The 25,146-nt window shown below is 49.3% G+C and overlaps 1 protein-coding gene across 2 annotated transcripts; it reads right to left on the bottom strand.

The window, feature by feature from the left end:
* Positions 1–430: 430 nt before the first annotated feature.
* On the bottom strand, positions 431–6,903 carry COX4I2 (cytochrome c oxidase subunit 4I2). Of its 2 annotated transcripts, none has more exons than XM_077872646.1 (5): positions 6,755–6,903; positions 5,589–5,670; positions 3,925–4,089; positions 2,808–2,939; positions 431–672 (listed from the first exon to the last, which is right to left on the bottom strand). In XM_077872646.1, exons 2-5 carry the CDS (start codon positions 5,668–5,670, stop codon positions 536–538), a joined length of 516 nt encoding a protein of 171 aa, XP_077728772.1. In that variant the 5' UTR covers positions 6,755–6,903; the 3' UTR covers positions 431–535. The 2 variants fall into 2 exon arrangements, with proteins under 2 accessions (XP_077728772.1, XP_077728773.1); XM_077872647.1 differs by having other exon boundaries at positions 5,589–5,659; positions 6,755–6,835.
* Between the last annotated feature and the right edge of the window lie 18,243 nt (positions 6,904–25,146).

Raw genomic sequence — 25,146 nt, 5'->3', positions numbered from 1 at the left:
GCTAATAATTGACTGAATATGGGGTGCCTGGGTGGCTCAGTTGGTTAAGTGCCTGCCTTCAGCTCAGGTCATGATCCCTGATCTGGGATCAAACCCCACATCAGGCTCCCTTCTCAGCGGGGAGCCTGCTACTCCCTCTCCCTCTGCTACTTCATCTGTTTGTGCTCTCTCTCTGTCAAATAAATAAATAAAATCTTTAATCTTAATTATGGAAAAATAATTGACTATATAAAGGAGTGTCCTCCCTTTCCTAATGCCACATATCCGTTAAGACTAAGCCCTAGCCCCTACTCCTCCAGGAAGCCCTCCCTGACTGGCTGGGCTCTGGGCCCCTGGAAAATGGCTTATTTTTGCCCTTCCTTCACCACACTGCTCAATTTTAGGTATCATGTAGGGTTTGTGGCAGGTGAAGAGTGAGGTGGAAACTGAAGACAGAAGAGCTCAGGCCAGCTTTATTGGGGTTAAGAAGAGAAAAATTCCCCCCACACGCTCTAGGCCAGGGTGGAGCTGCAGGGAGGGCAACCTGGATGCCCAGTCACTTCTTCCACTCCTTCTTCTCATAGTCCCACCGAGAGGCCAGGCCTTGCACAGGGTTACCCTTCATATCTAGGATGCGCTGGAGCTGCTGGGCCTTCCATTCATCCGTCAGGGTGATGGGCTTCTTTGGGAACACTGCAGGGAAGGCAAGGGGTGGGGATAAGGATGGCTCAGGACCCTGAAAGTCTTCCACCCTGTCCCCCTGAGCCAGGGTCTCCAGGCACAGGGTTAGGAAATCCTGCACCAAGATGCTCCACCCTATCCACCCTATCTGTTCCCACACCAGACTTCCTGCTAAAGCTTCACTCCAGAGATCTCTGTATTATGGTCCTGGCTCTGCCTTAGACTCACTGTGGAAATTGGGCTAAGGTCCTTCCCCTTTCTGAGCCCACTTCCTTACTATTAAAGTCCAATGGAATAGGAGCACTGATTCAAAGTTGGCCTGGATCCAAATCCTATCTCCACCCTCCCTTGCTGTGTGACCTTGAACAAGTCACTTCATCTCTCTGAGCCTGTTTCCTTCCCCATCAAAAACAATTCCTATCTACTAGGGCTGTAGGGATTGAGTGAGTTAATATGTGTAAAGCAACTGGTACCATGTGGGACAGATATTAAGTACCTAATATATGGTAACTACTATAATTACTAAGTTTGCTCCCACTGACTGGGAAGGGCCCAGGATGGGTAGTTTGTTTTTTTTGCTTCCTTAGAGGGTTGGAAGTAGGAGGTGAGGAAGGGAGGCCTCCTTAAAAATCTAGGGAGGGCTGTACTTAACTAAAAGGCTGAAAGCCCTCAAGAGGCATTTTAGGTGCCTTGATGTGCGAGTCAGGGAAGGCATGGCAGTGGAGCTCCCCACACTGCTCATACCTTGCTCCCTGGTCCATTGGTCCCTGAGGCTGACTCAGCCTGTCGGACCTCCTCACTGGTACTTTCTATCTCGGTGGATAGGAAAGAAGGAAAAGATCCTTATGGCACCTGCCAGCACCAAACACTGGGGTAAACTAGAATTTTTCCCAAAGGCTCCCTCATTTCATCCTCATGCAAGAAAGGAATTCCCATGACACTCTTACAGAAGAAGAAAGGTGAGGCCAGTAGAGGTGAAGAGCTGGGGCACAGCCTGCCAGCTGTTTCCTAGCATCCTCTCCCCTTCTCCCAGAGCAGAGCTTCTTAAAGCTGAGTGGGCATCAGAATGACTTGGAGAGCTCATTAAAACACAGATTGCGGCAGCCCGGGTGGCTCAGCGGTTTAGCGCCGCCTTCAGCCCAGGGCCTGATCCTGGGGACCTGGCATGGAGTCCCACGTCAGGCTCCCTGCATGGAGCCTGCTTTTCCCTCTGCCTGTGTCTCTGCCTCTCTCTCCCTCTCTCTCTGCCTGTGTCTCTCATGAATAAATAAATCTTTTTAAAAATCTTAAAAAAAAAAAAAAAAAAACAGATTGCTAGGCTCCACCCTAAGAGTGTCTGACCTGGTAGATCTGGACTGGGGGCTGAGAATTTGCATTTCTAAATGTTCCCAAATGATGGCGTTGGTCCAGGGACCGCACTGAGAAATCACTCTTCTGTAGTCATAAGCAGTTAGCAGGGGATGTGACCATCTAGCTAAAAACTATATTTCCCAACTTCCCTTGCCGCTAGACATGGTCATGTGATCATTTCTAGCCAAGAAGAGGTAAGCAGAAGGGATGTATGCAACTTTTGGATCTTAAAGAGGAGTGCATCCTCCCTTTCCCTGTTCTTGGCTGGAATGTAGGCTTTAATGGCTGGAGTTGGATCAGCCATCTTATATGGCAAGAAAGGAAGCTGCATGTGAAGAATGGCACCACCAAAGGAGCCTGACACTGCAGAGTCTCCATACTCTCCCTGGTCTGTGAGAGGAACAAAACCTGTGTCTTGCTTAAGCTCTTATATGTTGGGGACTTTTATTACAGAAAAAGTAATGATTAATAACAGTAATCAGCAAGAGCACCATTCATGATTATGTGCCAAGCCCTGGCTCACAGCTCTCTCTCTCACTAACTCCTTACAAGAACACTGTGGTGCGGACACTAGTATTTTCATTTTATAGATGAAGGAATTGAGGCCCAGAGAGGTAAAGCTTCTACGTCCCAACCCAGGCAGCCATGCTCTGCCCTTCACCCTACACTCTTTGGGGGGCTTTTCAAAACTCTTCAGATAAGTGCCAGCATAGTTGCCTTATAAGAGCTTGCTTATAAGAGCTCTGACCACAAGGGCATGGCCCAGGACTGCAGCAAGGTGAGGTGTTGCCACTCACCATAGACCCGCTGCCACCAAATCAGCAGAGCTGTGAATCCAAAAAAGAAGAAAACGCAGCCCATCACTGTCTTCCACTCGTTGGAGCGACGGTTCATCTCTGCGAAGGTCTCATGGAACTGGAGGCGATACACTGGAGGCAGATGAGGTTGTGGGGAAGTAAGGGCCTTGGGTATATCCATTCCAAGGACCCTGGGCCCTCCTCCTCCTGCAGCAGATGCTGCCCATTCAGCAAATTCTTACTGAGCATCTACTGTATGCAAATCTTGGCCAGGAGCAGGGTCCAAAACTTGGAATTATTTACGGGCATTTCTGTTGGGCAGGACACATCCTTCCTGTTTCCCAGGGTCAGGTCCCTGCCCTCCCATCCACCTTAACTGCCTCTCTGCTCCATCTCCCTGCACCACTCAGTGATGTCCACGATGCTCCATGCTTTCCTGCTTCCATATCCCTCCCCATGCTGTTGCCACTACCTGGCAACACCCTCCTCCTCACCATTCAAGGCCAGCCAGCACATGCCCTCCTCTGGGAGACCTACCAGGATTCCATCTCTCTCTCTTTAGTGTCCTCACAATCCCTTGGACACACCTCACCCTGGCCACAAAGCCTGTATTACAGTTTTCTGGGTTTATGTCAGTTCCCCCATTGGCTGGGAGCACCCTGAGGGCAAGAACCATCAAGGTGATTCACTCCTGTGTCCCCAGCATCACCTAGCACCTGGCTGTGCACAAATAGTTGACTGAATAAAAGAATAAATGAGCAAATGATGACTTTCATCCCTCAGGTATGCATTTAGATGTTTTGGGATTTCTGGCTGTCTTGGGCAGGGGCCCTTCTTCTTCTTCTTCTTCTTTTTTTTTTTTTTTAAGGCTTTATTTATTTACTTATTTATTTAAGAAAGAGGTAGGGGAGGAGCAGAGGGGGAAGATGAGGGAGAGGGAAAGAGAATCTCAAGAAAATGCAGGGCTTGATCTCATGACCCTGAGATCATGACCTGAGCTGAAATCAAGAGTCAGAGGCTTAACTGACTGAGCTGCCCAGGTGCCCTAGGTGGGGGCCCTTCTTTTCAAAGTCACCACCAGCCCACTCTCCCCAGCCAGCCCCACCCTGACACCTACAGGCCACCTTCTCAGCATGGCTCAGCTGGGTCCAGCTGCCCTTTTCCTTCTCCTTCAGGGCCCGCTGCTCAGCGTTGAGCTCTGTGCAGAAGGGCTCATCAGGCATGGGGTAGGAGCGCTGAGCATGGTAGTTGGTGTAGGGTGGCATCTTCCCCTCACTGTTGGCTGTGGGCACAACAGAAGAGCTGAGTTCAGGCTGCCCCTGGGACATCCTAGTTCTAACCATAATATTTAAAAAAGGGGGCTGCATTTATTGAGCACTTACTGTGTGCCAGGAGCCATTCTAAGGCCTTCGGATAAGTTGACTGTTATCTCACCATTTTACAGATGCAGAAACTGAACAGCTAAGTGACTTGCTAAAACTCGCAGAGCAATAAGGAGCATGGCCAGGGCTGTCATTCAGCCCCTGTGGCTTCAAATCTCATATTCTCTGGGAAGATTCGAGGTGAAGAGGACTTGTCAGGCAAAGGTAACAGGTGAACAAGATGATGGGCAACTGCTCTGCAAACTGTAGGGTGCTATATCTGCATGCCTTTGACCACAGGTCAAGGGCAAGCCTTTGGAGTCAGCCGGGTTCCACTCACCCCAGCTCCAGCAAGCCCCTCGACCTCATTGTGCTTCAGTGTCCTCCTCTGGAAAGTGAGGATAGTAAGAGAACCTACCTCATGCTCTTGTGGGAAGATTCAAGATTCTATCCTTGTAAGGATTAGCACAGTGCCTCGCAGTAGATGCTCTGTAAATTATACCACTAGAGGTCAGTTTTACTACTGGCTTCCTTTCCTGGAACTTTCCCTGATGGCCAAGCCCTTCAGGGCTCTGTGTGGGTGTCCAAGGCTTCCAGAGCAAGGCTGGACACTAGGAGGGTCTTGATAAACCTTCTGTTTATTGATACCAGAGATGCCCACACAGATGGCATTGGTACTACCTTGCCAGGACAGCATGGAACTGCTTTGGTTCTTTTATTTTTATTTTTTTTTAATTTTTATTTATTTATGATAGTCACAGAGAGAGAGAGAGGCAGAGACACAGGCAGAGGGAGAAGCAGGCTCCATGCACCGGGAACCCGATGTGGGATTCGATCCCGGGTCTCCGGGATCGCGCCCTGGGCCAAAGGCAGGCGCCAAACCGCTGCGCCACCCAGGGATCCCTGGTTCTTTTAATATCTAGGTCTCTGGGCCTCAGTTTGTTCATCTGAAAAATGGAGATAACAGCACAGCATCCATCTCCATGGCTGTCGTAAAGCCTGAGTGTGTTAATCTATGTGAGTGTTGATGACAGCTTGGGGTACATAGTAAGGGCTCATTAAATGTTATTTGCTATTCTCCCAAGGGTCCAGAGGTCCTTTTGCTATCTGGCTGAAGTCTGTCCTGCTTTAGGTCTCTTTCTTCTGACTGAGGTCTGGAAAGGAGGTGCAAGAATCTGCCTGCACCTTCCACCTCAGGACACAAAGGCCTTAGGGGCCTGAGGTTTGGGGGTCAGACCTTAAGGAAGCTTGGAATGAAAGGAGGTGCTGTCAAATTCAAGCTCCATGTCATGGAGGTATATGGCCCAAGACCAAGGAGTAAGATTGTGGGAAATGGTCAGGGGCAGGACCAGGGAGGCCTGCAGGCAGGAACCCACTCCTAATCTCAGAGTTGGACAGGGGCGGGGCATGCAGGTCTTACCAGCACTTCCAGGGCTGTGCATCCCCCGCATTCCAGGTCCAACTTTCTTCAGCACCAAGCTCCAGGTTGCTCTGAAGGACATCTGCATGTGTGTGTGTGTGTGTGTGTGTGTGTGTGTGTGTGTGTGTTTGTCCTGCCCCACACATGGCCCTCTGCCCCTACCCTCAGAGCCCAGACAGAGAAACCATTTTTCAGGTGCTATAGGTGCGGGGTCCCAGGATTTCAAGGTCACCCTCATGCCCCGACCCTTCTACTTTCGTCCACTATCCCGATGGAGGTGGATGGGGGTCCTAGACATTTGGTGTCCCCATCCTGGGACCTCAATTAACATCCTAGAAGTGGGAGGAGGCCTAACTCCTCAGGCAAGGTCTCAGCTGTTTGGGGCTGGGGTCCTGGGTTCTGGTTCCAGCCCTGGTTCAGCCAGGCCAAGTTGGGAAACCTCCCTCAACTGTTGCTCCCCTTCCCACAGGAAACTGGGTGGGAGTCTAGGTAGGGAGGGAGCAGGTCCCAGGCTACCTCTTTTCCTCACAGGGCCATCTGCCAAGGTCTCTGCACAGACGGCCTGGCCCCCACCCCTTCCCCCCTAATTAGCTGCCTACGTGCTCACAGAGCCTGCTCTGCTGAAGCTGGTGGGGGAAGGGGACAGGCTGAGCCCAACCCCCTGCTCCCCAGGGAAGTCTCAGGGTTTGGCATCCCAAGGGGATTGGGGGATGGGGAGGGGCTTTAGAGGGGGACAGGGACCAAACTGGGTCAGAGGGAGGAAGAGGAGCACACATCTGGGGAGAGGAAGGGAGTATCCCGCTTCTGGAAAGAAAAAGAGCCCCTCACAACTGGGGAGAGCAAGGGGTACCCAATAATTAGAGAGAAGGAGGGGCTGTACCATATGTGCTGAGAGGGGAGCCCCCACATCTGGGAAGGAAGGGCTCCCCTTCAGTCATAAGTAGGTTGGAGAGCCCCGCATACAGGGAGAGGGAAAGAGCTGTCCCCCACATGCGGACAGAGGATAGTGCTCCCAGAAGTCCTCGACTCTGAGCTTCCAGAAGCCCCCTGAGCCTCCGCCAAGGCAGGAACCACCCCTGCCCTGACCAGTGACCAAAAGTCCCAGGCCAAGCCGCATCCCTCAGCCGCCGGCCTGGGGCAGCCGGGCTCTCCCCTCCGTCACTCACCTCCGCCGCAGCGCCCAGGGCCACTTAGGTCTGCAGAGCCAGTAACCAGGGACGGAGAAGGGGCCGAAGAGGAGCGAACGCGGCGCCCGCCCCCGGGCCCGCCCCGCAGCCTTTCCCAAGGCCAACCCCTGCGTGGGAACGTCCTGCCTCGCCGGGCGTGGGAGCGCCCAGCCCGCGTCCCTGGGGGCGCCCGGCCCCCAGCCTGGGGAGGGCCACTGCAAAGTGACTCTCTGCCTTGGTTTCTCCGCCCACGGGGGTCCTGCCTCTGGAGGCCCCCAGCAGACAGCGCCTAGGACCTAGCTGGCGGTGTGTCCTGGGCCTGCCCAGCCTCTGAGTCTCCTAGTCCCAGGGGCTGGATCACCCTGCCACCACACCTTTGTTCATTGCTGTTCTTTGCACTTGGAATGCTTCTCTTAGAGACTTTGCAGCCCCACCTGTGGCCAACTGTCCAGCCCAGAGTCACTGCCTCCTGCTGCAGGAAGCCCACAAGCATTTAGAATCTGGGAGCTGGTTTGTGGTGTACCACCTTGTTCCCATGCCCCATGTACCCAGGGGAGGTGAAAAAAGCCTCCCTCTGGTGTTCAAATTTTAGCTGTGTGGCCTTCAATAAACGGCCTAACTTCTGAGTTCCTGTTTTATTTTCTAGAAAAGGGAGCTAATGATAGTACTTACCTACATGGCTGTTGTAAAGATTAAATAAGCCAAGAGAAAAGCATCAGGCACATTTACTCAAGAATTATTTATTATTAAGACCTATTACAGCTGGCATTTATTGAGTGTCCGTTGTTTACTGTGTTAAGTGCTTGGGGATATAGAGCCAAACAAAACTCAAACCAGTCCCTGACCTTTTAGTGCTCACAATCTAGTTCCAGACAGAGATATAGGACTGTGCAAAGGCCCAGAGGCAGAAAAAAAAACAGGTGCTTTCAAAGAACAGAGAGAGGCCATCTTGGCCTGAAGGTGACAGGCAAAGAAAAGAGTTGGAGAGGGACTAGACCACCAAGCAAGGCCTCATAGGCCATAGTATGGATCTTAGATTTTATTTTTTAAGATTTTATTTATTTATTCGAGAGAGAGAGGCAGAGACATAGGCAGAAGCAGGCTCCCTGCAGGCAGCCACCCAGGCATCCTCATTTTATTATTTTTTTTTCCTCATTTTATTTTAAATATGAGAGGCCACCAGAAGTAAGTATGAGAGTGATATGGCTAAATGGAACACAGCATGGGGACACCTGGGTGGCTCAGTGGTTGAGCATCTACCTTTGGCTCAGGACGTGATCCCGGAGTCCCCGGTCAAGTCCCACATCAGGCTCCCTGCATGGAGCCTGCATCTCCCTCTGCCTGTGTCTCTGCTTCTCTCTGTGTATCTCTCATGAATAAATAAAATCTTTTAAAAAAATGGAACAGAGCATCAGTTTAGGAAATGTGGCATGGGATTGTTAGAATACTAATGGTAGACTGATGAGTGAAGGCTGTGGGTCTCTTCTGTGGCCTGGGTCCAGAGCTTTCTATGTATGCCAGCTCTGGGCCTATGAGATGTGTCCAGTGCCCACCCATCCTTCAGGGATCCTATACCAGTGAGGCCAAGGGACCCACTCTAGCCAGTGTCTGGATGGAGGGGCTTAATCCCTAGAGGGTAAATGAGCCTAGAAGGGCAGGGACTCAGGGTAGGTGCTAGAGAGACCCTAGGGTGGGTATGATGCACATCTCCATTCTGAACTTCAGCAGCAACAGACACAAGGCTGTGAGAAGGCAGTGTGGGAGTCTCTTGAATCTCCATAACGTGAAACCCTCAGCTCCCAGGACTCGCCATGGAGCTGCTCCTCCCCTCTTTCCACATGACCAAGGAAATCCCAGATTTGAAAGACAGCCCCCTCCCCCTCAAGAGGACCACCTTACCTCTTGGATGCTGAGTAGGGTGTCCTGAAGAGTAGCCCTATGGACAAAGGACAAGGGAAGACCACCTTTCAGGCAACCTGGGGAGAGCATGCCTTAAATCTTGTCAGACCTTTCCAGAGGCAGGTGGGCATTAGCTGCACTGAAATGAGTGGCTGATGTGTAGGCTCTGCTGCTGCCATGCCAGTGGCCAAGCTGTGCCATTTATGGGCCTCAGTTTCCCCATCCCTCACAGGGCTTTGCAAGGAAAGGCATTTGGGGAATGTGACCTTCTGTTCTGCCCTTCCCCGCTGCCTCTGTGGGAACTTTAGGCTCCAGATGCTGGGTGATGCTATGATAAGGAACATCTGTAAGAGAAGTTGGCCCCAGGGCCAAAGGTGAGGAGATGGAGGCAGGCCTCGGGAGGCTCAAGATTGATATAGGGCAGTACAACCACCTGCAGGGCAATAGTCCCAAACTTGGGAATAGTCAGACTCCCCTGTAAGGCAAGTCACTCAGGAGGCCCCAGCTGAGGAGCAGGAGTCTTCCCTGAGAACCTTGGAGGGCACTAGAAGGGAGGGCTCCCAATGGCGCATTACAGGCTAGTTGCTGTGATGGAGCCTACACGGGAATACAGGTCAAGGTTGCATAAACATCAAGGATGGGTGGGAGGTGAGAGGAATCTGTCCCTTTCCCCCTGGCCCCACTGCTCTGACCCTTCAGTGGGAGGCGACAGAAAGGGGCAGCTCTCACTCATTTTATCAGATCCAGGGAGCCCCTGAGAGTCTGTCAAGACAAAGATCTGAACCTAGGTCTCAGCATCCTGCTGGTAGGACCCCCGACTCCCACTTCCCCCAGCCTATGCAGCTTCGAATTGGACCCACCTCCTGGCCCTCAGCCCAAAGGGAATACCCGGGAAGACCTAGGCCTCACGCAGGACCCGAAGGCAAACGTAGGAAAAGGTGTTGGACAAAACGTCTCGGGGACCCCTGCCCCACCCCTCACAAGCCCCGGGAGCCTGTTGAAAGGGGCGGGGGGGGGGGGGGCGGTCTGGAACAGGAGAGGGGGAGGAAAGCGAGGGTGGGCGAGACTTATCCGTAAGGGCAGGTCTGCAGTGTAAGAACTGGGCCAGGGACCGGCGGGGAAACGGAGGCACAGAGCGGTCGGGACTAGACGGGCGGGCCAGGTGAACGGAGTGGGCTTGGTCAGGGTCGGGAGGCGAGGCCTATCCAGGTCTCCTGCACAAGGCGGGCTCAGTGCAAGGCCCGCAGGGAGGCGGGTTGCGCCAGCACGAGGGGCCCAGGCGCAGCGCCGGCTCGGAGGAAGCCACCCCGAGATCCGTGCTCCAGGGCCCGTCCTGAAAGCGCTCCCGCAGCTGCGGGCAGGCGGCCGGGCCATAAGCAGCGCGCACGCAGGGCAGCCGCGGAGATGCCTCTAATGGCGGGGACCTCGGCCCTGGGAACGATGTCTGGTCTGGATTTCGCTGGCACGGGAAGGGGCCGTTGGCCCGGCAGGCGGAGCATCGTCCTTCAGGTGGGTCCGGCCTCTCGGCAGCGCTTCCGCCCCGCGGCCGAAGCCCCGCAGGAGGAGGCGGTGCTGAGGTGGGGCCCGGCTGCGGCCGCCACGCAGCAACGGCGACTGCCCCCACCTTGCTCACGAGGCGCGAAGCTCGCAGCTGTGGGCGCCAGGGGGCTTGTGCGGCGCCGCCGAGCTACGCTGGGGGCCGACCCCTCCGCGCGCCTCTCAGGGCCCTCGGCCCCGCCCCGGAGGCCGCGTCCGCTGGCCCCGCCCCCTGCTCGTCCCCCGCGGCTCCGCCGACCTCCCGCGGCTCCGCCCCCCTCCCCCGAGCCGCGGGGCCTCCCCGCCCAGCGCCTCGTCGGTGCTCGGGCCGCGCTCCTGCGGGGCTCCCCCGGGCGGCCCAGCGCGCCGCCATCCCCGGCCGCGCCCCGTTCGTCGTCCCGTTCGTCGTCCCGTTCGTCGTCCCGTCCGGGGCCCGCGTGGCGGTCAGCGGCGGAGGCTGCAGCGGCGGGCCCGTCGCGGGGTCAGCTCTGGCCGCCGGGAGGCAGCGGAGCGGCCCCCACCACCGGCGGGAGAAGGTCGGAACGTGCTGCGAGGAAACCGCGGGGCGGGCCTCATCACCACCCCTTACCTGGGCAGCTACGTACAAAGGACCGGCCAACGGCCCCCCCTTGGCTAGTTCCAGGGGCGGTGAGGCTGGGCCCCCGGCGGCCTACGTCTAGGCTTCTGGTCCCTGCTCCATCCCCTGCTGGTTTCAATCCCTCTTCCCCGCCTCCCCGCGCCCCCGCCTTGGCCTCGGTTTCCACCTGTTTACAATGTCAGGCCGAAGCTCTGCTCCTGGGCTGTGAAGGTGAATGCCAGGTCTGAGCAGGGATTCTCCCAGAGGCGCCCCCACCGGTGACTCAGCCAAGCTGTGGATGGGGCTCTGGGCAGGGCGGGCGTCACCTCAGCAGAGCAGCAGCAGCACCACCAGGGAATAGTCCAACTCGACAAAGGGCTCAGGCGGTGGGATCCTGGAGGCTGAGGGGGTCAAACCAGCCCTGGGGTAGGCACAGATCCCTTCAGATCTGCTCTGGGACTCCACACTAACCTAGAACCATTTGCACCTACTGCTCAGGGTCTTCCAGAGCCTTCTGCACTACAGGCCAAACAGGGTGCACAGAGCAGGGGGAGGGGGACGCCTGGGTGGCTCAGTGATTGAGCTCTGCCTTCTGCTCAGGGCGTCCTGGAATGAGTCCCACATCCGGCTGCTGGAAGGGAGCCTACTTCTCCCTCTGCCTATGTCTCTGCCTCTCTCATAAATAAATAAATAAAATCTTAAAGAAGAAAAAAAAAAAAAAAAAGAGGAGGTGGAGGGACCTGGCCAAACCCCAACGCCTGGGCGAGCCCTTGTCTTCTCTGGGACACAATGGGCTCATGGGCAGGGCCATATAGCCCCCTGATGTGGCCCAAGCATTTGTGGGGACAGCCTTATGGCCTCCTTGAACCTTCATTAGCACCCACTGACCTCCCAATAAGCTCCTTAGCCTGATTTTTTTTTAAAGATTTTGTTTATTTATTCATGAGAGACACACAGAGAGAGAGAGAGAGGCAGAGATACAGGCAGAGGGAGAAGCAGGCTCCATGCACCGGGAGCCCGATGTGGGACTCAATCCCGGGACTCCAGGATCACTCCCTGGGTCAAAGGCAGGCACTAAACCGCTGAGCCACCCTGGTGCCCTTAGGACACTATTTTCAAGCCCAGCCATGCTGTGAAGAAGCCACATAAGCCCATGTAGTGAGAACATGGAGAGGTCATCCGTAGGTGTTCTGGCTGGCAGACCAGCTTAGGTGCCAACCCACAGCCAGCCTCAGCTTCTAGTCATATACATCTCCAGATGAGGCCAGTCCCCAGCCCTCACAGGCTCCCCCAGCCACCAAGTCTTCCCAGCTGAGGCCCCAAACACGTGATGCCCAGACATGTCATCTCTGCTGTGACATTTCTCAATTCCTGCCTACAGGATCCATCATCATCAGACAGCTGCTTTACAGACTGAGTTTTCAGGTGGGTTTTGCTGTTGTTGTTGTTTTATAAAAATACTTGTTTCTTCAAGTAATCTCTATACCCAAGGTGGGGGAGGATCTCACAACCCTGAGATCAAGAGTTGCATACTCTTCCGACCAAGCCAGTCAGGCACCCCTCAGGTTTGTTCTCTATGATAGTAACCACAGCAGTTAACAAATGGTATTTTGATTTCCACATACCTGACCCCTCATTTGATGCGGCTGTTTCAGAATTTAGGCAAGAAAGAGGTTATTGGGACGCCTGGGTGGCTTAGCAGCTGAGTATCTGCCTTAGGCTCCTGGCGTGATCCCGGGATTTCGGGATCGAGTCCCACATCCGGCTCCCTGCAAGGAACCTGCTTCTCCCTCTGCCTATGTCTCCGCCTCTCTCTCTCTGTCTCTCATGAATAAATAAATAAAATCTAAAAATTTTTTAATAAATAAATAAATATAAAATAAATAAATAAATAAATAAATAAATAAATAAATAAATAATGAATAAATTAAAAGCCCAGAATATGGTCTATCTTGGTGAATGTTCCATGGCTACTTGAATGTGTTCTGTGCTACTATTCGGTAGAATTCTCTATAAATGTCAATTAAGTCAAGTTCACTGAAAATGTTGTTCAGATCTTTTGTATTTTTGCTAAATCTGTTTTATCAATTACTGAACTCAAACTGTTGGTATCCACAAGTATAACTGTGACTTTGTTTATTTCAAATCTATCAGTTTTGCCTTATATATTTAGGAGATTTTTTTTTAAGATTTTATTTATTTATTCATGAGAGACACACACAGAGAGGTAGAGACACAGGCAGAGGGAGAAGCAGGCTCCCTGAGAGGAGTCTGACGTGAGACTGGATCCTGGGACTCTGGGATCACACCCAGAGCCAAAGGCAGACATTCAGTGCTCAACAGGCTGAGCCACCCAGGCGTCCCAGGAGCTTTATTGATGAGCACAGACACACTCAGGATTGTCATGTCTTCTTGGTGAATTAATCCTTTAATCATAATCTTATTTATCCCTGGTGATTTTTCTTGTTTTGAATTATGCTTTGTCTGTTATTAATATAGCCACTCCAACTTTTTTTTTTTAATTTGTGGTCTGTGGTATATTTTTTCCATCCTTCTTTTAATCTACCCATATACTTATATTTAAAGTGGGTTTTGGGCAGCCTGGGTGGCTCAACGGTTTAGCACCGCCTTCAGCCCAAGGCCTGATCCTGGAGACCCAGGATCGAGTCCCATGTCAGGCTCCCTCCCTGCCTGGAGCCTGCTTCTCCCTCTGCCTGTGTCTCTCTCTCTCTCTCTCTCTCTCTCTCTCTTATGAATAAATAAATAAATAATTAAAAAAAAATAAAGTGGGTTTTATGTAGACAGAATATAGTTGGATCTTGTCTTTTTTTTTTTACTTTAATCCAAGAAGTGCTGTCTTTTAATTGGTGCATTTATGTAATAATTAGTATGTTTACATAATTACTGAAGTGCAAATTTAGGTCTGCTAGGTTATTTTTTTTTTAAACTTTATTTATTTGCTTGAGAGAGAGCAAGAGAGAGAGCAAGAGGGAGAGGGAGAAGCAGACTTATCACTGAGCAGGGATGCACCAGGACCCTAGGATCATGACCTGAGCTGAAAGCAGATGCTCAACTGACTGAGCCACCCAGGTGCCCCTATTCTTTTTTTTTTTTTAAGATTTTATTTATTTTATTTTATTTATTTTTTAAAAGATTTTATTTATTCATTCATGAGAGACATATATAGAGAGAGAGGCAGAAACACAGGCAGAGAGAGAAGCAGGATCCATGCAGGGAGCTCGATGTGGGACTCGATCCCAGGACTCCAGGATCAAGCCCTGGGCCAAAGGCAGACGCTCAACTGCTGAGCCACCCAGGTGTCCCTTAAGCTCTACACCCACTGTGGAGCTCAAACTCACAACCCTGAAATCAAAAGTCCCACTAAGTCAGCCAGGTGTTCCTATCTACTTAACTTTTGACAATCTATTTAATGCTAATAATTAACCACTTCAAGTAAAACATAGAAGCTTTACAACCATGTGGGTGTCTTTACCTTCTCCCTTCATGTTTTAGCTGTCATATGTATGTTCTCCACATTCACTGAAACACCCCATAACATGATGATTTGTGCTTGCAAGACATAGATATTTTAAAGAATTTGGCAGGAGGGGCAAATTCGATGGGTGGCTCAGTGGGTTAAGTGTCCAACTTGATCTCAGCCCAGGTCTTGATCTCAGGGTCTTGAGTTCAAGCCCACATTGGGCTCCACTGGGTGTGAAGCCTACTTAAAAAAAAAATAATAATTTAAAAAGAAAGAATTTGACAGGAGAAATAGGATCTATTATATCTACTCTTCTCTTTACCTCTTTGCTCCTTTTTTTATTCCTGAAGTTCCAAGTTTCCCTCTGAAATCATATCCTTCTGGCCTGAAGAACTTCCTTTAGCATTCTTTTAGAGCAAACCCACTGATGATAAATTCTCTTGGTTTCCTTCATTGACAGGTCTTTATTTGTTCTTATTCCCAAAGAATATTTTTACCAGATGTAGAATTGTGGGTTGACCATTCTTTTCCTTTTACTGCTTTAAAGATGCTGTTCCACTGTCTTCTGGCCTCCATGGCTTTTCTTTCCTTCCTTCCTTCTTTCCTTCCTTCCTTCCTTCCTTCCTTCCTTCCTTCTTTCTTTCTTTTTTTGAGATTTTTTTTATTTAAAAAAAATTTTTTTTTAATTTTATTTATTTATTTATGATATTCACACAGAGAGAGAGAGAGAGAGAGGCAGAGACATAGGCAGAGGGAGAAGCAGGCTCCATGCACTGGGAGCCCGACGTGGGATTCGATCCCGGGTCTCCAGGATCGCGCCCTGGGCCAAAGGCAGGCGCTAAACCGCTGCGCCACCCAGGGATCCCTCTTTTTTTGAGATTTTTTTAAAGATTTGAGAGAGAGACTGCACTAGCACAAGTGAGGGGGAAGGAGCAAGGAGAGAGACAAGCAGACTCGGAGCTGAGCATGGAACCTGAAGCAGGGCTCAGTCTCACAATCCTGAGATCATGATCTGACACAAGATCTGAGCTGAAATCCAAAGCTTGCCCAACTGTGCTACCCAGGGGCCCCATGGCCTCCATGGTTTCTGATGAGAAATCTAGAGTAATTTGAATGATTGGTAACCTATTTGTAAAGTGTTTCTCTATCTCTCTAAGGATTTTACTTTTAAGTAATCTCTACACCTATCATGGGGCTTGAACTTAAAACCCTGAGATCCTGGGACACCTGGGTGGCTCAGCAGTTGAGCATGTCTTCGGGCTCAGGGCATGATCCTGGAGTCCCAGGCCTGAGTCCCACATCGGGCTCCCGGCATGGAGCCTGCTTCTCCCTCTGCCTGTGTCTCTGCCTTTCTCTCTCTCTCTCATTCTCTCTCTCATAAATAAATAAATAAAATCTTAAAAACAAAAACAAAAACCTGAGATCGAGAGTCACATGCTCTTCTCACTGAGCCAACCAGCCACCCATAAAGTGTTCTCTCTCTCTCTCTCTTTTTTTTTTTTTTTTTTTCTGGCTGTTTTCAAAGAGTTTTTTTTCTTTTTTCCTTTCTGTTGGTTTTCAGCAGTTTGGTTATGGGATATCTGGATATGGTTATCTTTGAGTTTATCCTATTTGGAATGCACTGAGCTTTTCCTTTTTTTAAAATTTTTTTAAATTTTTATTTATTTATGATAGTCACAGAGAGAGAGAGAGAGAGAGAGAGGCAGAGACACAGGCAGAGGGAGAAGCAGGCTCCATGCACCGGGAGCCCAACATGGGATTCGATCCCGGGTCTCCAGGATCGCGCCCTGGGCCAAAGGCATGCGCCAAACCGCTGCGCAACCCAGAGATCCCTGCACTGAGCTTTTCAATCTGTACATTTGTTTTTTTTTTTCAAATTTGAGAAAATTTAAGTCCTCATTTAAATTTTTTTTTTCTGGAGGTGCCTGGCTAGCTTCTTTGGTGGAGCCTGTGACTCTTGATCTCAGCGTTATGAGTTTGAGTCCTACATTGAGAAGCAGAGATTACTTTAAAAAACAAAATCTGGGGGGGATCTCTGGGTGGCTCAGTGGTTTAGCGCCTGCCTTTGGCCCAGGGCATGATCTTGGAGTCCCGGGATCGAGTCCCACGTCGGGCTCCCTGCATAGAGCCTGCTTCTCCCTCTGCCTGTGTCTCTGCCTCTCTCTCTGTGTGTCTCTCATGAATGAATGAATAAAATCTTACATTTTTTTTCTCAGAGCACTGGGCTGGCTCATTTGGTGGAGCATGGGCCTCTTGGTCTCAGGGTTGTGGATTCAAGCCCTATGTTAGATGTAGAGATTACTTAAAATCTTTAGGGGCACCTGGGTGGCTCAGTTGGTTGAGTGTCCAACTCTTGATTTTGTCCCAGGTCATGATGTCAGGATCATGAGATCAAGCCTCACACTGAACTCTACACTGGGTGTGGATCCTGCTTGAAGATTCTTTCTCTCTCTTCCTCTGCCCACCCCTTTCAAAATATAAATAGAGGGATCCCTGGGTGGCGCAGCGGTTTAGCGCCTGCCTTTGGCCCAGGGCGCGATCCTGGAGACCCAGGATCGAATCCCACGTCGGGCTCCCAGTGCATGGAGCCTGCTTCTCCCTCTGCCTGTGTCTCTGCCTCTCTCTCTCTCTCTCTCTCTCTCTGTGTGTGTGTGACTATCATAAATAAATAAAAATTAAAAAATATATATATAAATAGATAAATAAATAAATAAATAAAATCTTTAAAAAATGTTTTCCTCTCTGTTCATTAGACTGGATCATTTCTACTGATCTAGCTTTAGGTTCACTAAGTCGTTTGTCTCCTCCCCTCTGCTACTGAGACCATCTAGAGAATTTTTTTTTTTTTTACTTTGTATTTATTTATGATAGTCACAGAGAGAGAGAGAGAGAGAGAGGCAGAGACACAGGCAGAGGGAGAAGCAGGCTCCATGCACCGGGAGCCCGATGTGGGATTCGATCCCGGGTCTCCAGGATCGCGCCCTGGGCCAAAGGCAGGCTGCGCCTGCGCCACCCAGGGATCCCTCTAGAAAATTTTTAAGAGCTGAGATATTATATTTCTTCTAAAAATCTTCATATGAGGGGGTGCCTGGGTGGCTCAGTCAGTTAAGCATCTGACTCTTGATTTCAGCTCAGGTCATGATCTCAGGGTCATGAGATCAAGCCCTGCTTGGGCTCTGTGCTCAGCAAGGACTCTGCTTCTCTCCCTCTGCCCCTCCCCCTGCTCAAATGCTCTCTCTCTCTCTTTCTCTCTCTCTCTCTTAAATAAATACATCTTTTAGAAAAATAAAGTCTTCATTTTGTCATTTGGTTCTTTTTTTCTTAGTATAACAGTGATTTTTTTTTCGGGGGGGGGGCAGTAGACAGCAAAGCAAAGTTCATTGAGTGATAATAAAGTGATGGTACCAAGATCTTGAAGAGAGTGGGGCCTTGAGAGGATGGCCCCATATAACAGTGATTTTTTAAAAATCATGTTATTAAGCTGTAACTGGCATACAAAAAGCTGTAGATATTTAATGTATAAAACTTGGTGAGTTTGGAAATAGGTACACACTTGTGAAACCCTCACCACAGTTGAAGCCCTAAATTAATCCATCGCCTCCAGAAGTTTCCTTCTGCCTCATCTTTCTTTCAATATTTATTTCTCTTTTGCTATAAAAATATTTAACATAATTGGGATGCCTGGGTGGCTCAGTGGTTAAGCACCTGCCTTCAGTTCAGGGCGTGATCCTGGAGTCCCGGGATCGAACCCCACATCGGGCTCCCTGCATGGAGCCTGCTTCTCCCTCTGCCTGTGTCTCTGCCTCTCTCTCTCCCTCTGTCTCTCATGAGTAAATATATTAAAATATTTAAAAAATAATATTTAACACAAGATCTCCCCTCTCAGGGCAGCCTTGGTGGCGGTGGCACAAAGGTTTAGCACCACCTGAAGCCGGAGGTGTGATCCCGGAGACCCGGGAACGAGTCCCACGTCAGGCTCCCTGCAGGCTTCTCCCTCTGCCTGTGTTTCTGCCTCTCTCTCTCTCTCTCTGTCTCTATGAATAAATAAATAAAATCTTTAAAAAAATGTTTAAAAAAAAAAAAAGATCTCCCCTCTCAGCAAGTTTTTTGAGTATACAATATTAACTAGAGGCCCTGTGTTATGGACTAGATTTCCAGAACATATTGCCTTGTGCCACTGAGACTTTATGCCCCCCTCCCTTTTTTTTTCAGATTTTATTTCTTTATTCATAAGAGACAAAGAGGGGCAGAAAATCTGGCATCACACCTTGAGCCAAAGGCAGACGCTCAACTGCTGAGCCACCCATGCATCCCATAACTTTATCCCTTTGACCAACACTTCCCTATTTTGGGGTTCCTCTAAAAAATGATTTCTATCTCTCTGCTGAGAATGCCTGTTCTTTCATTCATTTCTCAAGCATTCATCTTTCCCTCATGGAAAATGATTACAAATGTCTTTGGCAGTTCCCACATTGGGTCTTTTCATAGTTGGAATCTACGGATTGTCTTTCTCTTTGAGAATCAGTTGGGTGTTCCTTATTGAGCAACCTTGCATTATATCCTAGATATTTTAAATATTCTCTTGTGCAACTCTGGGTACTGTTAAAAGCCTCTGGATAATTTTTTTTTTTCTTAGCAGGCAAACCTGGGTAGGTTCAGACCGCATGTTCTATGGCACCTTCTGGGACCAGTGGTTCTAATATCCATTTCATTTTCAAAGCCCTGTGCAGGGCTTAGTCTGGGACTTGAGCAGTGATTTCTTTCTTTCTTTCTTTTTTTCTTTTCTTTTCTTTTCTTTTCTTTTCTTTTCTTTTCTTTTCTTTTCTTTTCTTTCTTTTCTTTTCTTTCTTTTCTTTCTTTCTTTCTTTCTTTCTTTCTTTCTTTCTTCTTTCTTTCTTTCTTTCTTTCTTTCTTTCTTTCTTTCTTTCTTTCTTTCTTTCTTTCTTTCTTTCTTTCTTTCTGATTTTATTTATTCATGAGAGAGAGAGAGAGAGAGGCAGAGACACAGGCAGAGGGAGAAGCAGGCTCCATGCAGGGAGCCTGATGTAGAACTCAATCCCAGGACCCCAGGACTACACCGTGGGCCAAAGGCAGGCGCTAAACCACTGAGCCACCCAGGGATCCCCTGAGCAGTGGTATCTAGGGTGGTTCAATACTCAAAGCCTTTGTTGTCCTTCTTAGGTTGTGTTCCACACAGACACAGCTTGGGTTTGAGCCCGGGACTTGTGCCGATTCATACAGAGAGTTAGAGGGTTCTCTTTACCTGCTCTCTCCTCTCCAGGATTTTCTGTGCATCCTCTGCTCCCAGGGGCCCCTTTTTCTGGTTTTCTGGTCCAGAATATGAAGTTCTCTGGGCACCTGGCTGGCTGAGCTGGTTGAATGGCTCTTGATCTCAGGGTTGTGAGTTTGAGCCCCACACTGGGTGTGGAGATTACATAAAAAAAAAAAGTGGAGGGGGGCGATAAAGTCTCAGTGATACAAGGCAAATGCGTCCTACAACCTTTAGGGCACCTGGGTGGCTCAGCTGGTTGAACATCCAACTCTTGATTTTGGCTCAGGTCATGATCCCAGGGTTATGGGAGCATCAGGCTCTGCGCTGGGGGTGGAACCTGCTTAAGATTCTCTCTCCCGGGACGCCTGGGTGGCTCAGAGGTTAAGTGTCTGCCTTCAGCCCAGGGCGTGATCCTGGAGTCCCAGGATCGAGTCCCACATCGGGCTCCCTGCATGGAGCCTGCTTCTCCCTCTGCCTAGGTCTCTGTCTCTCTCTTTCTCTGTCTCTGATGAATAAATAAATAAAGTTAAAAAAAAAAAAAAGATTCTCTCTTCCTCTACCCCCTTGTCCCTCCAAAAGAAAAAAAATGAAGTTCTCTTGGAGTTGTAACTGCTAGCTCTATCTCCCAATTCCTGGCCACTGGGTCTGCTCTCAGGACAAAGCAGCAAGAGAAAATAGAGAAGAAAGGAAATTTGAAGGATTCCCACACCATTCATGCCCCTGGGACCCTACTTCCATGTTCTTTCCTCTAGAGGGTGGGTTTTCTGTCGGCCTTTCCTGTCAATGGAATTATGAACAGCAGAGCAGACTGGGGCCACGCTAGGGCAGGACCAGGTACAAAATAAAGATTAAAAACATCCTGACTGGGACTCCCCTCATCTCAGCTCCAGGGTGTGTGTGTGTGTGTGTGTGTGTGTGTGTGTGTGTGCACGCGCTCATTTTCCTGGTACTCTGGCCAGAATGCTATTGGCAGTTTTGCTGCCCTGCTCAACTGCAGTTTCCTGATTCAGAGCACCCTGGGTCAAAGGATGTAGATTCAAGCAAGGGGCGCCTGGGTGACTCAGTCCGTTGGGCATCTGCCTTCAGCTGGGGGTGTGATCCTGGGTCTTAGGATCCAACCCCACATCAGGCCCCCTGCTCAGTGAGGAACCTGCTTATCCCTCCTATTTGTGCTCTCTCTCGCTCAAATAAACAAAATACTTTTTTAAAAAAGAAGATATAAGAAGAAAATTTACCAGAAAACTGACTGCTGCCATTAGTTATTTATCACTAGTTAGTTATTTTTCACAAGTTATTTGACTTTCCACCCCAATCTGCTCTCTATTATTATTTTTTTTAACATTTTATTTATTTATTCATGAGAGACACACACACAGAGAGAGAGAGAGAGGCAGAGATATAGGCAGAGGGAGAAGCAGGCCCCAAGCAGGGAGCCTGATGTGGGGCTCGATCCTGGGTCTCCAGGATCACACCCTGGGCTGAAAGCAGGCTCTAAACCGCTGAGCCACCCAGGCTGACCTGCTCTCTATTATTTACAGAGTTCTATAAGTAACTGCTTTCCGTATTTGAGTGTTCAGTCATAATCTGTGGAGAGAGAGGCTGTAGTAGGCTGGCTCTAGCTTAGTCTTCATTATCTCCCCCTCTTTCTTAATTTTAATATCTTTTTCCCCCTTTGGGATAATTTTATTTATTTATTTAAGATTTTATTTTTAAGTAATCTCTACCCTCAAGGCGGGATTCAAGCTCACAACCCCAAGATCAAGGGTCATGTGTGCGACTGACCAAGCCAGCCAGGTGCCCCTCCCTTTAAGATAATTTTTAAACTTACAGCAGTTACAAAAATAGAAAAGTTACCGAAAGTTCCTGTATGCGCATCACTTAGCTTTTCATTTTGTCCACATCTCACAGGATAGAACACTTATCAATACTAAGAAATTAACCTTGGTACATTTCTAGTAACTAAAGCACGAAGTTATTTGGATTTTATCAGAGTGTGTCTTTTTTCTGTTCTGGGATTCAGTCCAGGATCTCACATTACATTTAGTCCTCATGTCCCCTTAGGCCCTCCAGGCTGTGAGTTTCTCAGCGTTTCCTTCTTTTCCATGACCTCCTGAAGAGTACCAGCCAGCTATTTTATAGAATGTCTGTCAGTGTGGGTTTGTCTGAGGTTTTTCTCATGATCGCATTGAGGTTATGCAATATTGGGGAAAATACCACAGATGCCAGGTCATGCCTTTCTCAGTGGTCCTACTGGGGATCCCTGAAGTTGACATGTATACTTTGATCACTTGATACCTTGAACATTACCTTGATCATTTGGCTGAGGTGTCATCTGCTGGATTTCTCGACTATAAAATTACTGTTTCAGGGACACCTGGGTGGCTCAGTCGGTAAAGCATCTGCCATTGGCTCAGGTCATGATCTCAGGGTTCTGGGATTGAGCCCTGCATTGCTCAGTGGGAGTCTGCTTCTCCCTCTGCCCTCTCTCCCCCCTCCCGACCCCATTCATGGTCTGTCTCTCTCAATCAAATAAATAAAATATTTTTTAAAATAAAATAAAATTACTGTTTTACTCTTTGCAATTAAATGTATTAAGGAAGATACTTTGAAATTTTGAAAACATCCTGTGTCTGCTTCAAGTTTAACCCATTGAATTTAGCATCCTTTAGTGGATTGTTCTCTTTACAGTTATGGGGGCCTGGCTGGCTCAGTTGGAAGAGACTCTCAATCTTGAGGTTGTCCCAAATAATTTTTTATTTTTTAAAGAAGAAGAATCAAGACACCTGGGTGGCTCAGCGGTTGAGCGGTTGTGCCAGGCTCTGTGCTAGATGGTGGGCATACAGCAGAGAACAAAGCAGCACCTATCCTAAAGAAAGGAGACATTGGGGATCCCTAGGTGGCTCAGCGGTTTAGCGCCTGCCTTTGGCCCAGGATGCAATCCGGGAGTCCCGGGACCAAGTCCCGCGTCGGGCTCCCAGCATGGAGCCTGCTTCTCCCTCTGCCTGTGTCTCTGCCTCTCTCTCTCTCCCGCTCTCTCTCTCATAAATAAATAAAAAATAAATAAATCTTTAAAAAAATAAAATAAAGAAAGGAGACATGAGGGATCCCTGGGTGGCGCAGCGGTTTGGCGCCTGCCTTTGGCCCAGGGCGCGATCCTGGAGACCGGGGATCGAATCCCACGTCGGGCTCCCGGTGCATGGAGCCTGCTTCTCCCTCTGCCTGTGTCTCTGCCTCTCTCTCTCTCTGTGACTATCATAAATAAATAAAAATTTAAAAAAAAAAAAAGAAAGGAGACATGATAAACAAGGAAACAAACAGGATTGTTCTGATTACATATTGTTCTACAACCAACTACCCCAAAACTTAGTGGCTTAAAACAACAACCATTTTATTATATCTCAGAGATTCTGTGGATTAGGAATTCTGGCAAGGATTGGTTGGGTGATTCTTCTGTTCCCTGTGGCATCAAGTGGGATCTCTCAGTGGGACTCAGTTGACAGATAGGCTAGTCTGAAGGATCCAATATAGCTTTACTCAGACAGGAGTGACTAGAAGGCTGAGCTCAGCTGGAAGTGTCTTCTGGCTTGCCTGCCCAAGGCCTTGCCAGCATGACAATCTCATGGCAGGCTTACAGGGTGGCCACTTCCTCCAGAGTGAGCACCCTGGGAAAACCAGGCAGAGGCTGAATGGCTTTTCATGATCTAGCCTTGGAAGACAGGTAGCATCACTTTTGCTGTAATCAGTTGGTCAAAGCAGTCACTAAAGCCATCTAGTTTCATGGAGAGGGGATATAGAGCCACCTTTTGATGGGAGGGAGTGTCAAAGAATTTGTAGGGCGTGTGTGTGTGTGTGTGTGTGTGTGTGTGTGTGTATGGTTATTTTTAAAAACTGCCACGAGGAGTAGCACTTGGGCGGCTCAGTGGTTAAGCATCTGACTCTTGATTTCCGCTCAGGTCATGATCTCAGGATCCTGGGATTGGGCTCCCTGCCCAGCGGGGAGTCAGCTTCCCCCTCTGGTCCTCCCCCCTGTTCATGCACTCTCTCTCTCTTTCAAAATAAATAAATAAATCTTTAAAAACAAACCAAAAAACTCCAAGGATAAGAAGCCTCTAAGTGGGACGCCTGGGTGGTTCAGCGGTTGAGCATCTGCCTTGGGCTCAGGATGTGATCCCAGGAATTCTGGGATCGAGTCCCACATCAGGCTCCTGCATGGAGCCTGCTTCTCCTCCCTCTGCCTATGTCTATGCCTCTTTCTCTCTATGTCTCTCATGAATAAATACATAAAATCTTAAAAAAAAAAAAAGAAGAAGAAGAAGAAGACGACGACTCTAAGTGCATGACAGGTTAAGTGACTTCCACCAAGGACAATTACAGATGTGAATGGGGAGGACCTCTCTAAGGAGGTGACCATGGGCTTAGACCCGAAAGACAAGAGGATTTGTGGGGCACAGAATCTCAGGCATCAGGCACAGCATGTGCAAAGGTGCCCTGGGTCAGGAACAAATGACTGGAAGGAGATCTGACCAACAGGAGGGGGGTAGATGAGGGGGAGCACGGGAGATGAAGGAGGATGCAGGTGGGAACCACATCTTGCTGGGCCTTAGAAGTCGTGAGAAAGTTAGGATTCTATTCCAAGAGCAACTGGAAGCCTCAGGAAAGTTTTAAGCAGGCAAGCAATATGACCTGCCTATCTTCTCCAAGGATCCCTCTGACTGCTGTGTGGAGAACATGGGGGAGATACTGATAAAAGTGGGAAGACCAGGGATCCCTGGGTGGCGCAGCGGTTTGGCGCCTCCCTTTGGCCCAGGGCGCGATCCTGGAGACCCGGGATCGAATCCCACATCGGGCTCCCGGTGCATGGAGCCTGCTTCTCCCTCTGCCTGTGTCTCTGCCTCTCTCTCTCTCTCTCTGTGACTATCATAAATTAAAAAAAAAAAAAAAAATTTAAAAAAAATTTTTTAAAAAAGTGGGAAGACCAGTGGAGGGGCTACTGCAATGTGTGGGTGAGAAGTAATGGCAACCAGGGAAGTGGGGGTGGGGGACCGGCAAAGGCGTGTGGATTTGGGAAACATTTAGGGGTTAAATTGGCAGGACTTGGAGACTCGGTGAATGTGTGTGTCTGTGGGATGATGTTCAAGGAGCAGTCTGTGTTTCTACTTCGCCCAGAATTCTTTTTTTTTTTTTTTTTAAGATTTTATTTACTTCTTCACAAGAGACACAGAGAAAGAGGCAGAGACATAGGCAGAGGGGAGGAAAAGCAGGGTCCCTACAGGGAGCCCCACGAGGGACTTGGAACTCCATATCAGGACCCTGAGATCACGACCTGAGCAGAAGGCAGAGACTCAACCCCTGAGCCACCCAGGTGCCCCCAGAGGACAACTTTAAAGGCAAAATAGAGGGTGTCTGGGTAGCTCAGTTAGTTAAGCCTCTACCTTCTGCTCAGGTTATGATCCCAGTGTTCCGAGATCAAACCCTGCATCGGGCTCCAGGAAGGAGCCCGCTTGCCCCTTCCTCCCTCTGCCCCTCCCCTTCCTTTCCCCTCTGCTCATACTCTCTCTGTCAAATAAATAAAATCTTTTAAAACTTTTTTTAAAATAAAGGTAAAATAGGAGTGCCTGGCTGGCTCA

This window comes from Canis aureus, chromosome 26, assembly GCF_053574225.1.
Source record: "Canis aureus isolate CA01 chromosome 26, VMU_Caureus_v.1.0, whole genome shotgun sequence".
NCBI classification, from domain to species: Eukaryota; Metazoa; Chordata; class Mammalia; order Carnivora; family Canidae; genus Canis; species Canis aureus.
Note: the sequence above shows the minus strand (reverse complement) of the source record. Positions and strands in the feature narration are given on the sequence as shown.

Excerpts from the sequence above, each read along its gene's own strand:
- COX4I2 (XM_077872646.1), bottom strand. The coding sequence starts at position 5,670 with ATGTCCTTCAGAGCAACCTGGAGCTTGGTGCTGAAGAAAGTTGGACCT. Across the intron at positions 2,940-3,924 it reads CCATGCTGAGAAGGTGGCCT|TGTATCGCCTCCAGTTCCAT; the intron begins GTAGGTGTCAGG and ends ATCTGCCTCCAG. Across the intron at positions 673-2,807 it reads TTGGTGGCAGCGGGTCTATG|TGTTCCCAAAGAAGCCCATC; the intron begins GTGAGTGGCAAC and ends CCTTCCCTGCAG.